This window comes from Macaca mulatta, chromosome 10, assembly GCF_049350105.2.
Source record: "Macaca mulatta isolate MMU2019108-1 chromosome 10, T2T-MMU8v2.0, whole genome shotgun sequence".
NCBI classification, from domain to species: domain Eukaryota; kingdom Metazoa; phylum Chordata; class Mammalia; order Primates; family Cercopithecidae; genus Macaca; species Macaca mulatta.
Window position 1 is genome coordinate 85702537 of NC_133415.1, and position 17025 is coordinate 85719561.

The following is a 17025-nucleotide window of genomic DNA, read 5'->3' on the forward strand; positions in this document are numbered from 1 at the left end:
GGCTCCTCCACCCACTGTGCCCACTGCACCCTGGCTTTGCAGGGGAGGAAAACTGTCTTTTCCTTCTACCCATCTGAGGTTCATTGGCAGGGACCTCTGTAAGAGAAGATAGAGTCACAAGGATGAGCATACAAGTTTATTTAATATAAGTTTTACATGACTTGGGAAACTCCATAGGAAATGAAGACCCTAAGAAATAGATAACCTGAGGCTTTTCATGCTAGGTTCAATGGAGGGTGGAAAGCTGTGAAAAAATAAGATAGGACAGAGGGGCCATGAGCCAAGGATAATACATGGCGGAAACAGCAAGGCAGTTAGTTCAGATTCTTGTCCCTGTCCCTGTGTCTTTGGGTACCCCTCACATGAGTCTTATGACCGGCTTCAGGGGAAGGTCAAACGGTCCTTCCTGAACATACTGCTTCTCAAATTCCTTCAGTTTAACAGACTCAGTATGCTGCGGTGCCCTATTTAGGGGTAGCATGTCTAAAACCCCCTCAACCTCTTCTGTCTGTGCCAGGGCTCAATCTGCCCCACTGTGTGTTCCTCCCCCGGACTCCCTAAGCATGAGAAGCACTGTGGGGGCTCTGACCTGCTGGGTCCGGGCCGCCCAGGTCACTGGCTCCCTTCCTGCAGTCTGACCTGGAGCACTGCTGCCTGGGGCAGGTGGCCGGGTGGGGAGCTGGGTCCTGAGGTACAAGGTGTGGCAGCCTACATTTGTGACCAGGTCAGGAGGGAGCTGTGGGTGGGTCTGTGCTAAGAGGACCAGACCTAGACCAGGCCACAGGGAAGACCAAGAGCTGGAAGGCAGCCCCGGCCCTCAGGCAGCCTGGGATTTAATAGAGAAGGCGGCTTGAATGAAAGTCACCACAGGGTAACTTTTTTTTTTTTTTTTTTGAGACAGAGTCTTGCTCTGTCACCCAGGCTGGAGTGCAATGGCGCGATCTTGGCTCACTGCAACCTCCGCCTCCCGGGTTCAAGCGATTCTCCCACCTCAGCCTCCTAAGTAGCTGGGATTACAAGCGCCCACCACCATGCCTGGCTAATTTTTTTGTATTTTTAGTAGAGACGGGATTTCACCGTGTTGGCCGGGCTGGTTGCGAACTCGTGACCTCAAGTAATCTGCCTACCTTGGCCTCCCAAACTGCGAGGATGATAGGTGTGAGCCACTGAACCCAGCAATAACTTAAAATTTTGGTTGGGATTTAATTGAGAAATAACCAATAAATATGAATGATGAGAGATTTCATAACTATTTTTTTTAACATTTACTGGTTTATTATAAAGAATATTGCGAAGAATACTGATGAACAGATGTGTAGGGCGAGATATGGAGAGAGGGATGCACAAGCTTCAGGACTCTCCGTGTGTTCAGCCAAGGGAAGCTCTCGGAACCCAGTCCTCGGGGGTTTTTAGTGGAAGCTTCATGACATCATCATTCCTTCCCCCAGGGCATAGGGCAGGACTCTCTCTGGGGCTGTGGGAGTTATGAGCCAGGAACTATCGACAAAAACATATATATATAAAATACCACAGGCCCCCACTCCTGGTTTTTGAACACAGAGAACACAGCTCCCTTATAGCAAAAGAATACACAACTCAAAAGATACTGCCACATTACTAGAGTCCCATTCAGTCATTAATAATTCATCCCGTCCGTCATACTATATGGCTCCCAAGCTGAGGCCACTCAGGTTTGCAGGCTTCCTTTCAATCTTGTCAGGTTCCAAAAGCTGGAGTTGCTTGGCAAATAAACCTCTAAGGCATATGGAATCAATGCCATCTCTCTTTTCTTTTCTTTTTTCTTTTTTTTTTTTTTTGAGACAGAGTTTTGCTCTTGTTGCTCAGGATGGAATGCAGTGGCATGGTCTCAGCTCACGGCAACTTCTGCCTCCCGGTTTCAAGTGATTCTCCTGCCTCAGCCTCCCGAGTAGCTGGGATTACAGGCACCTGCCACTATACCTGGCTAATTTCTATATTTTTAGTAGAGACGGGGTTTCACCATGTTGACCAGGCTGATATCAAACTCCTGACCTCAGGTCTCCCAAAGTGCTGGGATTACAGGTGTGAGCCACTGCACCCAGCCAGTCATCTCTTGCTCTGAGAACTCCTTCGAGTTGTTGGTGTAATACTGGATTTCTCTCCATTTAATCCATTTGTTCATCTTTACCCTCAGCTAGTATTCTTCCTTTTCTCCATTTGTCATTTATTTTTACCCAAACGTTTCCACCTTTGCAAGGGACATCAGGTTCAGCCACTGCCCATCTGGATCGCTGGTAGCAATGCTAGTCTAGCGAGTGCCTCCCCTCAGTCCATTCCCATTTATAGAGAATATGGTTACACGAGTTGCAAACTCATGAGCCATTTTTACCACGAGGCAATATAGCTGTATTTATTTTTAACCCCCATTTTGCCAGATGGGATGAAGGCACAATCCACCCCCATCAGGCCTTTAGGGAATTCTCACAACATTTTAAAACATGGTGACTGTTTCTTGCTTAGAAATTATCCCTGCCGAAGCATGGTGGCTCACACCTGTAATCCTAGCACTTTGCGAGGCCGAGGTCGGTGGGTCACCTGAGGTCAGGAGTTTGAGACCATCCTGGCCAACATGGTGAAACCCTGTCTCTACTAAAAATACAAAAATTAGCTGGGTGTGGTGGCACAAGCCTGTAATCCCAGCTACTCAGGAGGCTGAGGCAGAAGAATCGCTTAAACCCGGGAGGCAGAGGTGCAGTGAGCTGAGATGGTGCCACTGCACTCCAGCCTGGGTGACAGAGCGAGACTCAAAAAAAAAAAAAAAAAAGAAATTATCCCTGCTTCCAACACTTGTAATTGGACCCTAGGACCACTGGACCAACAGGTAGGGGAGAAAAAAAATGTTACTGGAAAGGGGTTCCGATCCAGACCCCAAGAGAGGATTCTTGGGCCTCATGCATGAAAGAATTCAAGGCGAGTCCGTAAAGTGAAAGCAAGTTTGTTAAGAAAGTAAAGGAATAAAAGAGTGGCTACTCCATAGGCAGAGCAGCCCCAAGGACTACTGGTTGGCTATTTTTATGGTTACTTCTTGATTATATGCTAAACAAGGGGTGGATTATTCATGAGATTTTGGGAAAGGGGTGGACAATTTCCAGAACTGAGGGTTTCTCCCTTTTTTAGACCATGTAGCAGTAACTTACTGATGTTGCCATGGCGTTTGTAAATTATCATAGTGCTGGTGGGAGTGTCTTTTAGCATGCAAATGAATTATAATTAGCATATAATGAGCAGTGAGGATGACCCGAGGTCACTTTCATTGGCATCTTGGTTTTGGTGGGTTTTGACTGGTTTCTTTAATAACGCATGCTGTTTTATCAGCCAGGTCTTTATGATCTGTACCTTGTGCCAACCTCCCATCTTATCCTGTGACCTAGAATGCCTGACCTCCTAGGAATGCAGCCCTGTAGGTCTCAGCCTTATTTTAACCAGCTATTATTCAAGATGGAGTTGCTTTGGCATTCAGATGGAATTGCCTCTGACAATTTGGGCAGGAAAGAAAAAAGTAGTCATTTTACAAGTATATTCCTCCCTTGGCACAACTGCATAGTCATACCAGCATCCTCCCCAGTTTTCTTCCCACATCAACCAAAAAAACAGAAAATCTAGTGAGGACACCCCTTTGATCCCACTCCTGCTGAAGGTGAGCGCACACTCTTGAGGGTGGGTAAGCCAGCGCCTTCATGCATCCGTCCCCTCCGTTTTAGGCAACCAGTGTTTCGATTGCCTGTTGTGCTTTCTACCAGCAATGGGGTTCTCTGCCATTGTTGGACATTAAGAGCTCAAGAGTTTGTTTCTTGGTCTGAAGAAATGACGGTCGGCCCTCAAACCCATCTGACATCTTCTGCTCTGTGTTTTTATGGCGCTCTGAGCAAAGCCCACTCCAGAGTTAGTGTCTCTTCCTGTCCAGACTCATTTGTAGCCCTCCAGGGCTACCAGCATCAGTCTCAGCTGTCTGCTGTGTTTCAGGACCTTCCCAGAGGGACTGTGTCTCATGGTCATTGGCAGTCTCTGTCTTCTTCCTGGCATTATCTGCCTGACGGAGTGCAAGAGGAACATGTCTAGATTCAGCCCATCTCCACACTCTGTAGCTCCCCACTAGTTACTCATTTTATGGAACCAGGTGGCCACCTCATGGGAGCACATGGGGATCTCTGCTTGTCAATTCTAGTCAGCTTCTGAACCTGGGAGTTCTTCTGAGGGGCATTGACTTGTTCAGCTTTAATGCACCCCTCAAATCTCCACAGGGCCGTGCTCCATGGGGCATCCCTTCAACAGGCCAGGTTTCCCTGGCCCTCTTGCCTGAGTGCATGGCCAGGCCATTGGTCACTGCCTGTGAGTCAGTAAAATCCCAAACACAGGAGCTTCCACCACTATTCAATTCTTCCATCACTGTTAGAAAAACAGCACGCAAGGCCGGGTGTGGTGGCTCACGCCTGCAATCCCAGCACTTTGGGAGGCCAAGGTGGGCGGATCACCTGAGGTCAGGAGTTTGAGACCAGCCTGACCAATGTGATGAAACCCTGTCTCTACTAAAAAGACAAAAATTAGCCAGGCGTGGTGGCATGTGCCTGTAATCCCAGCTACTCTCGAGGCTGAGACAGGAGAATCGCTTGAACCCAGCTACTTGGGAGGCAGAGGTTGCAGTGAGCCGAGGTTGTACCAACGCACTCCAGCCTGGGCAACAAGAGTGAAAACTCTGTCTCAAAAAAAAAAAAAAGAAGAAGAAAAACAGCATGCAAATGCAATTCAGCCCACTGAGGCTGATCAGTTTCTACCTTCTTTGCTCCAAGTAGCAGCCCTCCAGACAGAATATTGTTCATTCACTTTGAAACTGGAAAGCCAGCATTTCCTTGTTGGACACTTGATAGCTGTTCATAGCAACTGTCCAAGTGTTGATAGAACCCAGCAGCACCTCACACAGTTCCAGAATCAGTCCTGGGGTAAAGAGGCTCCCGGCTTGTGAGTATCTCTTGCTTGCATTCCCCAGGTAGCAAGATGCTGTGTAAACCATTTCCATTTTATTGTATTTATTTTTTTGGGATTTTTTTTTTTTTTTTTGAGACAAGGTCTTGCTCTGTGGCCCAGGCTAGAGTGCAGTGGCATCATCTCCGGTCACTGCAACCTCTGCTTCCTGGGTTCAAGTACTTCTCTTGCCTCAGCCTCCCGAGTAACTGGGACTACAGGTGGCCGCCACCACACCTGGCTAATTTGTTGTTGTTGTTTTTGGAAACGGAATCTTGCTCTGTTGCCCAGGCTGGAGTGCAGTGGCTTGATCTCGGCTCACTGCAAGCTCCGCCTCCCGGGTTCATACCATTCTCCTGTCTCAGGCTCCTGAGTAGCTGGGACTACAGGCGCCCGCCACCACAAAATACAAAAAATACAAAAATAATTTTTTGTATTTTCAGTAGAGTAGAGATGGGGTTTCACTGTGTTAGCCAGGATGGTCTCAATCTCCTGACCTCATGATCTGCCCGCCTCAGCCTCCCAAAGTGCTGTGGTTACAGGCGTAAGCCACTGTGCTGTCCTAGTTTTTGTATTTTTAGTAGAGACGGGATGTCACCATGTTGGCCAGGCTGATCTTGAAGCCCTGACCTCAAGTGATCCACTAGCCTCAGCCTTCCAAAGTGCAGGGATTACAGGCGTGAGCCCCCCCTGCCCGGCTAGGTCTTTCTATTTCTTTGGGCCATTTAGATCTCAAGGGTGTTTAAAAGTCCTGAAACAAAATATCAAGAGGCTTGTTCCTATTTTCTCCTATTTGTTTGTTCAACCTGCAAACCCGGAGAGCTTTCCAACTTGGTGGGGAAAATAAAGGAGTAATATTTAATTACCTTCATGAAAGAGTAACTTTAAAAAGTTGGCTTACCTTTACTGAGCCTGGGTCGGGTGCACCAAATGCAGCCTCCCATCTGATCCCAGCCCTAGGAGGTGCAGGTACTGTCGTCAGGCAGGTGAGGAAACCAAGTCCTCCCTGAGATGCCCGTAGGGCTGTCTTCCCTTTTCCTAGCTGTCACCTATCATCCCATTCTGCACCATCTTTGGCCCTGACAAGTGTCAGGGTTGGAAGAGACGAGAGGGCAACTGAGAATATTCATCACAATCTGCCCAGAGCCATGGGCTGAGGACAGGAGAGAGGAGAACCGTGTCCAGACACGTTTCCCTTGCTCTTCTGCAGAGATGGTAATGGCAGTTGAATTTTCACAGTGGCGTGGGTTATCCTTAAGCCAGGGTCAGACCAGGCCCACTGGATTTGGAAAGGGCCCTGGAGGAGGGGTCACAGTGCCTGGGTTCTAGTTCCAGCCCTACTGGTAAATAGAACATAACTCCAGGCAAATGATTATCCCCTGGGCCTCAGTAGGAGAAGGTAATATCACCTGCTCTGCCAGGGCCCAAAGATTGGGCAGATCAAGTAGGAGAGTGTGTGCCATGCCATGTTGGGAAGCTGGAATGGCAGGGACTCTTGATGGCCAGATAGCTGGCTTAGCCCACTTGGGTGCTGGGGAGCAACCCCCAGAGGGGAGCATCAAAGCCTGTGCGAAGGCTCAAGGGTGGCCTCCTGCGAGGCCAGGCCTGCCCCAGGAGCTGTTGGCTGTAGGGTTTGGTGCGTGGGGCCCTAATTCCCCACTGCTCCTTGTCCACTTTGATTTTATCCTTCGGTTCTGTTCCCCCCTCTACCCCAGAGCACTAGAGCAGTTGCAAGAAAGTGCTGTTGCTCAGTTTTCAGCCTCAGGCTCCACTCTGCTCACCCTCTGGCCAGCTTTTCCTATGAAAAGAGCTTTGCGAACAACCTCCGTTCTGTCTCCTCTGTCCCATCACGTCGCAAGGAGGCTGGCTGGCTACTCGCAGGATAAACCTGCTGCTTCTCGCTTCTGGAGCCCCGCCTCATATCAGCTTCTACGTGAGGCCCTTTTTCTTTTGGCCACTGCTGATGATCCAGTAGAAACCCGCTTGGAGGAGCCAGCTCTGGTTTTCTGGCGTGCGCGTGTGCGTGCGTGCGTGTGCGTGCATGCATGTGCGCATGTGTGCGTGCGTGTGCGTGACGCTCCGCCAGCTTTTGCCCCTCCTCCTCGGTGGCTCTCTGTTCTGCTGCAGGTGCCCCCTCCCTGAGCTGTTTTTTCTTGGGCTCTTCTCTCTCTCATCGCCTTCCACAGGAACCATGGCTGTGAGGTGGTGAAGGTGGTGTTTTTAATCCACCGGTTCAAGAAGATCGGGTGTTTCCTGACTGTCACCAAAGATGGCATCCTGCAGTTCTGGTCTGAGGCCTTCTCGCTGATCAGCTCCTTTAGGGTGAGTGGGGCCCGTATACATGGTACACACATGGGTCATTGGAGAGTCTCTGCCTTAGCACCCCCATGGTGAAGGTGACCTGGAGCCAGGCAGATTCATGGTCTAAGCAGCCTGGACTCGCAGTCACAGCACCTGGGTCCTGTGGGAGCCACACATTTCCCTTCTGCTAAGCGGGATTCCACCTGGATGTCCATTCCATGTGGTGTCTCACAGACCCCTCAAACCCATTAGCCCAAACAGCATGTCCCTTTTGCTAGCCCGGCCCACCAGGTTTCCTTCTCTTGCATCCCCATCTCAGTGAATGGCATCGTCACCCCCAAGACTCCTGTGCTACGGGTCAGCCGCTCCCATGCTGTCACCACGTCCTACCAGTTCAGGCCTTTTGCCTGGACCAGGCGGGAAATCATAGTGGTTGTGAGCATGGGCTCTGGAGCCCAACTCCCAGGGTTAGAGTCCTGACTGTACCACCTGCCAGCTCTGTGACCTGGACAAGGTACTATAGATGCCCCATGCCTCAGTTTCCCCATCTGTCAAATGGGGCTAGTTACAGTGCTTCTTCACAGTGCTTTTGGGAACACGCGATGACATAATACATGTGTAGTGCTTGGGGCAGGGCAGGGCACACTGCAAGTCCCCGCTGGATATATTGTCTTTGTACTGCCAGCTGCTGGCTGAGAGTAGTAAATGAGAAGACACTCAGGAGAACCCGCTGTGTACTTGGTCACCAGGCCAGTCCAGAATCCTCCAGCAGACAAAGAAAACATTGTTCTCCAGGGCTCTACAGAAAGGTTGATTGAGAACACAGCCCCCAGATGAAGGGCTTTCTGAGCCTGTGTAACTGCAGAGTGATTCACAGTTGCATCAGGGCTCATCCTTTGGGGAAGAAGAGACCTGGGTGAAACTAAGGTCCGTGGGGGACCCGTGGCTCTCCTGGGTGCACCAAGCGGGAGTCACGATTACCATCCTGAGGCTGTGGCTTCCATAGCCCTCCACCTTCTCTTTCTGTGTGTGGACTGGGGCAGGGTGTGTTGCAGCCAGAGCTCCTGCTTGTGACTGCTACATGGTCACCGAAGCACCTCCAGAGGCTGAAGGGGACAGAGGAAGGCTCTCTGGGAAGGCCCAGCAGACCTGGATTCTTCCTGGAGGGGCTGCTCTGGCAGGAGTAGGCCTCTCAGGACCACACACCCACTGTCATGAAGATGGAAAGACCTCAAGTTGGAGGCGGGGCCTGAGCTCCCCTCAAGAGCTGTGTGATCTTGGGCACAGGTCACTGAAATTCCCTAGGGCTTTTGGTTTCGCTGAACACTGCGGGGCAGGGGTGGGAGTTACCAAGCTACGGGTGTGTGTGAGTTAGACCCCAGCCCTGGGCAGGAGAGAGGGGCTCAGGAGGGTTCTTGTCCACTGTCTTCACCACCAGAACCACCTGGGGAGCCTTGGTGCTCTCTGAGTTCTGATGGGACAGGCTCCTCTCTGCCCCTGCCTTCCCTATTCCTTCTGATTATCCATGTAGAGGAATTGGTTTATGCTCCTCCCTGCTCCTTCCTTCCAGCTTTTCAGATCATACTTCTTTCTGCTTTCTTCAGTTCAGAGTCTGTGGTGTCATTCAAAGAGTAAAATACAGCACCACACACGGAGGCTCATGCCTGTAATCCCAGCACTTTGGGAGGCCAAGGCAGGCAGATCACTTGAGGTCAGGAGCTCGAGACCAGCCTGGCCACCATGGTGAAACCCTGTCTTTGCTAAAAATACAAAAATTAGCCAGACATAGTGGCACACACCTGTAAGCTCAGCTACTCGGGAGGCTGAGACATAGGAATCGCTTGAACCTGGGAGGCAGAGGTTCCAGTGAGCGGAGATGGCGCCACTGCACTCCAGCCTGGGCGACAGAGCAAGACTCTGTCTCAAAAAAAAAAAAGAGAGTAAAATACAGATGCCTTAGGTGGCCACACCTACCTCATCTCTGGTTCCTCTCCAGCTCTAAACTGAGTGGGCTGGCCTCCCCCTTCCCCAGGACACAGCAGCTCATTTCTGCTGACCTGACTCTGCTCGTGGCTTTCCCTGCCCGGAGTGCCAGCTCACATTGTCTGTGTGTACATGCTACACGAGTGCAGGAGGCACCGGTGCTGAGCTCCTACTGAGTGCCGGGCACCACCCTCAATGCTTTAATTATTCCATTCATTCCTCGCAACTTTGCAGAACAAATCCTTGGTTCATAAGCCACTTTGACCAGGTGACACCTGCAGATGGAAAACAGGATTCATACCTATGGAGGGGCAGACAGGGGAAGTCAGTCTTCCTTCCCTCAGTTCCTACTTCCTCTCCCTGCAGGCAAATGCTATGACCAGTTTTGGAGTGCTCTTCCATGGCTATCCTCTCTGCATACCCGCCTTTTCTTTTCTTTCTTTTTTTTTTTTTTTTTTTTTTGAGACTGGGTCTTGCTCTGTCACCCAGGCTGGAGTGTCGTGGTGCAATCATGGCTCACTGCAACCTTAACCTCCTGGGGTCAAGGGATCTTCCCACCTCAGCCTCCCAAGTAGCTGGGACTACAGGCATGCACCACCATGCCCAGCTAATTTTTTCTTGTTCTTTCTTTCTTTCTTTCTTTTTTTTTTTTTGAGACGGAGTTTTGCTCTGTCACCCAGACTAGAGTGCAGTGGCGTGATCTCGGCTCACTGCAGCCTCTGCCTCCCAGGTTCAAGTGATTCTTCTGCCTCAGCCTCCCAAGTAGCTGGGATTACAGGCGAGCACCACCACGGCCAACTAATTTTTGTATTTTTAGTAGAGACAGGGTTTCAACATTGGCCAGGCTGGTCTCGAACTCCTGACCTAGTGATCTGCCCACCCCGGCCTCCCAAAGTGCTGAGATTACAGGTGTGAGCCACTGCGCCCAGCCTTTTTTGTTAATTTTGTAGGGATGGGGTCTTCCTATGTTGCCCAGGCTGGTCTTGAACTCCTGGGCTCAAGTGATCCTCCCGCCTTGGCCTCTGAAAGTACTGAGATTACAGGCATGAGCCACTGTGCCCTTTTCTTTTTCAATGTGATAATGGAGGCATATTATAATGTTGCTTTTTACCTTGATTTGTTACTTAATCATATCTCTTGGCAGCTCTTTATTGGCATGTGCACAGCTCCCTTGTTCTTAATGTCTGGGTGGTGTCCATGGTATGGGTTGATATCAGCTCTGCTTTCCAGGTGGCTTCTGGCCTGTTGCTCTAACAGCAGCTGCAGCGTCCCCTTTGAGTAGATGCAAACACACTCATAGAAATATCTTGGAAACAGATCCGTGGATCATGATCTATGCATATTCAAGACTTTGGTTTTTTTTGGGTGGGGGGACAAGGTCTCACTCTTGCCTAGGCGTGAGTGCAGTGGTGTGTTCACGGCTCACTGCTGCCAAGACTTTTATAGAACTGTGAGACTGCTCCAGAAAGGGGTTGTAAAGAAGGTGTTCTTCAAGCCCGTTTTACAGATACGGAAACTGAGACCCAGGGAGGCCAGGGAGTTTATCTGTTTATCCAAGGCCCCCACCACTAGTCTTAGTGGTAGTGCTGGGCTCCCTGCTAGGTCTGTGGTGGCTCCAGGGCCTCGTGTAGCAGGAGAGGTTCACGGGGAGCTGTGCTGGACTGAGTATGCTTCCCAGCCCATCTCCTCTGCTCTTCCTCTGGCCAGCTTAACCAGACCCAGCAGCTCTACAACCAGCCGATGTGGGTCGTTGACATGGTATGTCTGCACAATATGAACCTCATTGCAGTGGCGTCTACCAAGCAAAAGATAGGTGAGTCCCCCTGGGGGCTCCCCAGCCCTGCTCTCAGCCACTGGGAGCCATGCATTTGTGCCTGGGAGAAGTCTGTTAGCTGAGCAACTGTGAACATGAATCAGAGCCCCATAGGAGGATTGCCAGGTGGAGAGGCCTTAGTGCCAAGCAGGCAGGGGGTGGTCTGTGAATGCTCGAATGAATACAGTGATGTTGAACAGACCGAAATTTACAAGCCAGAGGCCATAACTGGTCTAGCTCCGGTCCTGATTCTACCTCCTGCCTCTTGCCACTCCTAGTCCAGGCCCCCTTCACTCTCACTTAAATAGCCTCTCCTGGTTAGGTGTGGTGGTTCACTCCTGTAATACCAGCACTTTGGGAGGCGGATCACCTGAGGTCAGGAGTTCAAGACCAGCCTGGCCAACGTGGTGAAACCCTGTCCCTACCAAAAGTACAAAAAATTAGCCGGGCTTGGTGGCGGGCACCTATAGTCCCAGCTACTCGGGAGGCTGAGGTAGGAGAATGGCGTGAAACCAGGAGGCGGAGCTTGCAGTGAGCTGAGATCCTGCCACTGCACTCCAGCCTGGGTGACAGAGTGAGACTCTGTCTCAAAAACAGAAGAAAACAAAACAGAAAATACAAAAGTTACCTGGGTGTGGTGGCACACGCCTGTAATCCCAGCTACTCGGGAGGCTGAGGCAGGAGAATCGCTTGAACCTGGGAGGTGGAGGTTGCAGTAAGCTGAGATCACACCACTGCACTCCAGTGTGGGCGACAGAGAGAGACTCAGTTAAAAAAAAAAAAAAAAAAAGCCTCTACTGCATGCCGTGCTTCCCTCATGCCCCCAAAGGCAGGATGTGCATTTACAGTACCCTCTGCAGAAAGTCTTCACCCTACCCCAGTGTTCTTAGGATGGAGGCGGGATCCTCGGTCTCTGTGCCCTGCCATCCCTCCTGCCCCTCTCTCTGCCCCGACAGCCTCTGCTTTTCTTTTGGTTCTCATCTTAGAAGTTACTTCCTCCAGGAATCCCTCCCTGACTCTCTATTCCAAGATCCTCTTAAAAAGACCGCATGAGATTGTATCTCTTCCCTTCAAGGTCCTCCTTTCAGTGTCATCTCACATGTATTAGTGTGCTTCTGTTTAGTGCATGTCTCCTCCTCCAAACTGGAAGCTCCATGAGGTCAGGGACTGCATCTGTTCTGCTCAACTCAGTGTCTCAGTGCCTGGTACCTTCTGGATGCTCGATGACTATTGAATGGATAGATGACGAATGAGGCCTCTGACTGAGCAGACCCGTAAGGTGGTCAGGAAGAGAAATTAATACATGAAATGACAGCTGGCAATGCAAGGCTGAATGGGAGGAGAGAGCGTGGCTGTTCTGGAATAAACAGGGACTTTGGAATAAAAAGGACCTGGGTTCAGAGCCTGGTCCCACTGCTCTGTAGATGTCTGCCTTTGAGCAATTACTTGACCTCCCAGTGCCTCACTTTACCCAGAGGTAAAATGGGGCCAATGATACATGACTCGAGGGTGAGTGTGGCTTAGTAGTTAGGTGTGTGAAGCTGTGGGCATAGTGCCTGGCACATAGTGGGCAGTTAATTAACACTGACATCATTATGAGGCTAAATTGTGTGATACAGAGAAAGTGGTCAGCCATCAGCAAGGGCTAGATTAATCTATCTGTGACCTGCCTGGGCTTTCCATTGCAACACCTGTTTCCTGGGGACCCGGTGCTGTCCCAGACATTCTCACCCTTTATCCTCAGACAACCCTGAGAATTTGGCATTAGAACCCCATTTATTTTTTATTTTTTTGAGACGGTCTCACTCTGTCGCCCAGGCTGGAGTGCAGTGGTGCAATCTCGGCTCACTGCAACCTCTGCCTGCTGGGTTCAAGTGATTCTCCTGCCTCAGCCTCCTGAGTAGCTGGACTAGGGATTCATTTATTTTGGTTGAAAAAAAAATATTGAATTCTGGTTTGATGATGGGTTGGACCTGGTCTGCTGGGCCTGTGTTTGTGGGCTCATCAGGTGTCTGGGTATACAGGCGCACACCACCACACCTGGCTGATTTTTGTATTTTTAGTAGAGACAGAGTTTCACCATGTTGGCCAGGCTGGTCTCCATCTCCTGACCTCAGGTGGTTCACCCGCCTCAGCCTCCCACAGTGCTGGCATTACAGGTGTAAGCCATTGCACCCAGCCTAGAACCCCATTTTAGAGATAATTATGTCATCACTGCTGTCCTGATGGAGCAGCTGTCACCTGCTCGGAGGCACTCAGACAAGGCCAGAAGCAGGGGTGGAAGTGCCACCAGTGTGATCCCTGCCCTTTGTGGTCCCAGCCCAGTCCAGCCAGCGCTCCTCTTGTGACCCACAGCCCTCTGGGGTGGCCGGCCATATAGAGAGGCAGAGGAGGGCGACAGGCTGCCATTCAGATGCAGGAGACAGCACGATGGCGAGGCTGTTGCTCATCAGAGGCTGAAAATGAGGCTTGATCTGTTGGAAGGAGTCAGAATTTTTTTTTTTTTTAAATTGAGACAGGGTCTTGCTCTGTCACCCAGGCTTTAGTGCAGTGGTACAATCACTGCTCACTGCAGTTTCAAACTCCTGGGCTCAAGCAATTCTCTTGCCTTAGCCTCGCTGAGTGCTGGGATCACAGGTGTGAGCCACCATACCCAGCCTGGGATTTTATTCCAGCTGCAGTTGGAAGCCTTTAGGGGTTTTCAGTGGGGTTCCCAGTGGGTGGGTTTACTCTGTAAATAGCTGTCTGTGGTTACCATGGGGGAAAAAGGGCTGAAAGGGCCAGAGATTCCTTGGGAGAGCAATGAGGCTGCTCACTGTGACTGAAGACCTCTCAGGCACGGCTGTGGGCTTCATGTGGCCTTCTGTCTTTCCCCCAGATTTCTTTGATATTAGTGACCGCAAATGTGTCCCGGCCTTCACCTTTATTGATCTGGACAGCTGTGCCCTGGTCATGGACTACTGGTGAGTCTCCACTGGGTGTTCCCCACATGAACCAGGAGGCCCAGGCCTCCTGCAGCAGCCACATCACTGACTAGGGTTGGGGCCCCCAGAAAGCCTCCTTGGAAAGATCTGGAAAGATCTCCCCTCTGGCTCCAAGGCCCCTGTGTCTTCCTCCCTCCAGGCTGCTTCTCTCTCAGAGTCAACTCTCATGGTCACTCAGAGCTTGGAGTCATTGTCACTTCCCCACTCAAGACAGCCATCAAATCCCAGCAGAGGCTTGTCTGGCTGTGGCTGAGGAGTCCGGGGACATCACAGTCTATCGGGAGGGGTGACTTAACAAAGGGCAGCTGGAGGACTAGGGATTCATTTATTTTGGTTGAAAAAAAAAATTGAATTCTGGTTCAGTGATGGGCTGGACCTGGTCTGCCTGTGTTTGTTGGCTCCTCAGGTGTCTGGGCAAGGCCAGAAAGTCTTGTTGGAACTGCCCTTGCTTCCAAGGAGAAGGGAGGCTATTGGGGGGCAAGGGAGGGAGTGGAGGCTCCACAGCCTCTTTTTTTTTTTTTCTTTTTTTTTTTGACTCAGAGTCTTGCTCTGTCTCTCAGGCTGGAGTGCAGTGGCACCATCTCAGCTCACTACAGCCTCTACCTCCCGAGTAGCTGGGATTGCAGGTGCCTGCCACCATGTTTGGCTAATTTTTGTATTTTTAGTAGAGATGAGGTTTCACCATGTTGGCCAGGCTGGTCTCGAACTTCTGACCTCAGGTGATTAAGCTGCCTTGGCCTCCCAGAGTGCTGGGATTACAGGTGTGAGCCACCGCGCCCGGCCCACACAGCCTCTTCTCTCCATCTTTCTGCAGGTCTGACTATCATAGAGGTGTATTCTGCTATGGGGACGCCAAAGGCAATGTCATTGTCTTCACCTCCGAAAACGTGACCAGTGGGCTGTTCAACCCCCGTATTCTCCCCAGGGCCTCCAAGTGGGGTAGCTAAGATGCTGGGGAAGGGGGCGGAGGCCTGGGCATGGCCTAGACGTGGGTGCTGAGCCCATCCTGGTCCCTGAGCCCCCCACTCCCTGCCTCTGCTCTGGAGCCTCTGGGAAGGCATCTGCTTCTGAGCGCAGGATGCATGCAGCTCAGCACAAAGGGAGAGGCGATGGGGGACAGCAGAAGACCACGGGGGCTGGGGAGGGGTCGGCCTCTCTGAGGATGGGAGGCTGTGCGGGTGTGGTCTGGGGGTGCAGGACGCTTCTCACTCCAGCACAATGCCAGTGGTGGGACCCTGGGGAAGTCCCTCATCCACTCTGATCCTGGTTGACAGTGCTGATGCTAACTTCCTCGGATGGTGGTGAGGAGGCATGTGCTCTCCTTGGCTCTAGTGCTGCCTTTGGTGGGCAGGGGCTGTCCTGGATGTGGGCTCTGTGGAGCCTGGGCACTGGCTGGCTGGCGTGGGTGAGTGGGCACAGCTGCTAGAGTCTAGAGCACCCCTTGCTGAGCGCTTTGCGTGCATCATCTCCCATAGCTGCCCCTACTGTCAGGAGGGAGGAGCCGCTGCTGCAGCCCATAAGAGGCAGAAAGGGTGAGGTCACCTGCACACACCCCTGCCCGGTGAGCGGGGGCTGAGATCTGAAGTCCGGCCGCCTGCCTTGGAGTCTGTGCTTTTAGCCTTTTGCTGGGCTGCATCCCACACTGATTAAACGCAGGAGGAAGTCACTGGAGCTGTTCTGCCCAGGTCGCTAGATCCTCAGAGGACACGGCTCAGGGCTGCCTAGGAAACTCATCTGAACTGGAGCGCCTCTAGAATCCAGCCTTGCACGCACAGTGCTGCCTCTCCAGGTTGCCTCACATCCACCAGGAGGCCCAGGCCACCAGGGACCCCATACAGGGACACTGACCCCTCTTCCAGCCAGAGTTACTAAGCAGGACACTCCAGGGGTTCCCAGGCCTTGGTAACAGGCCCCTGGCAGGCTTGTTGGGGCAGTGTCCAGATCCTGTCCTGGACACAGCAGTGGGCTGGCACCCTGCTTGCCTCATCGGCCTCGGGGGCCTGCCCTGCCCTGAGCCGCCCACTTAGCTGCTTGAGCCTAGTCACTCTGTACTACCCTGGGAACTAGCATGGGAGGTTGTGGTGGTCTTTGAGCCACATGGTGAATGGGATATCGAGGGAGGCAGATGACACTGGAATGTTAGGCAGGAGTCCTTCCATGCCAAGTTCTGATTGAAGGCTGGGGACAAACATGAAGATGAGGTGGGCCCAGTATGTGAACTTGGGAGGAGATGGACAGACCCAGGTATGCACCCCAGCTCTGTGTGACCTGGAGCCAATTGCTTAACCTCTCTGGCCTCAGTTCCCTTATTCAAATAGGGATGGCCCTACTTCATTGATAGCTTTGGTATAAGAAACGTGGAACGTTAGGCACCTAGTAAATGCACAGTGACTATGACTTCTTCCCTGCCCTCCTTCACAGCCCTAGTAGGAGAGACAGGCAGGTAAACTGATGATTAAACCACAGCGCATCATAAAGCTGACTCCTGCCTGTGCGCATGCACGACCAGCCCCACTCTGGCAGTCTTGGGCAACTTTCTACCCCTCCCTGGGACTTACTTTGCAAGCTTCCTCCTGCCCTTGCAAGATGGGGCTGGTGACTTTGCAGCAGTACAATGCTTGGCATGAGCCCCCAGATCCATCCTTGCTGCCTCTTCCCTCCTCCATCCCTGGGAGGGAACCTGAGCCTAGACTGCTCCAGCATTTGCGACCTGCCTCCTTAAACTACTCTGACAGAGGACCCATGTTTGTCCCTAACAGTGCTGGCTCCACTCGTCTGTGTCAGATTGGCTTTGCTTTCCCTGAGGATCCATCAACTGCTGGCCTTGAATGGTTTCAGCGGCCGGGAGATGCTAAGCTCCATGAGGGCTGCACCTGGCATGTCTGAATTCCTCTAGACAGGCTTGTTTTGTTTAAGTGTGTGTGTGTTTTTTTTGTTTTTTTTTTT

General features: G+C 51.6%; 1 protein-coding gene across 1 annotated transcript in view; it reads left to right on the forward strand.

Moving 5' to 3' along the window:
• EFCAB8 (EF-hand calcium binding domain 8) overlaps positions 1-17025 on the forward strand; it is a 96961-nt gene that overhangs the window by 13284 nt on the left and 66652 nt on the right. Inside the window, exons 5-8 of the mRNA XM_077949063.1 lie at positions 7185-7320; positions 10990-11095; positions 13974-14058; positions 14894-15018. Of these exons, the coding sequence (XP_077805189.1) occupies positions 7185-7320; positions 10990-11095; positions 13974-14058; positions 14894-15018 (452 nt within the window). The remainder of the gene's footprint in view (positions 1-7184; positions 7321-10989; positions 11096-13973; positions 14059-14893; positions 15019-17025) is intronic.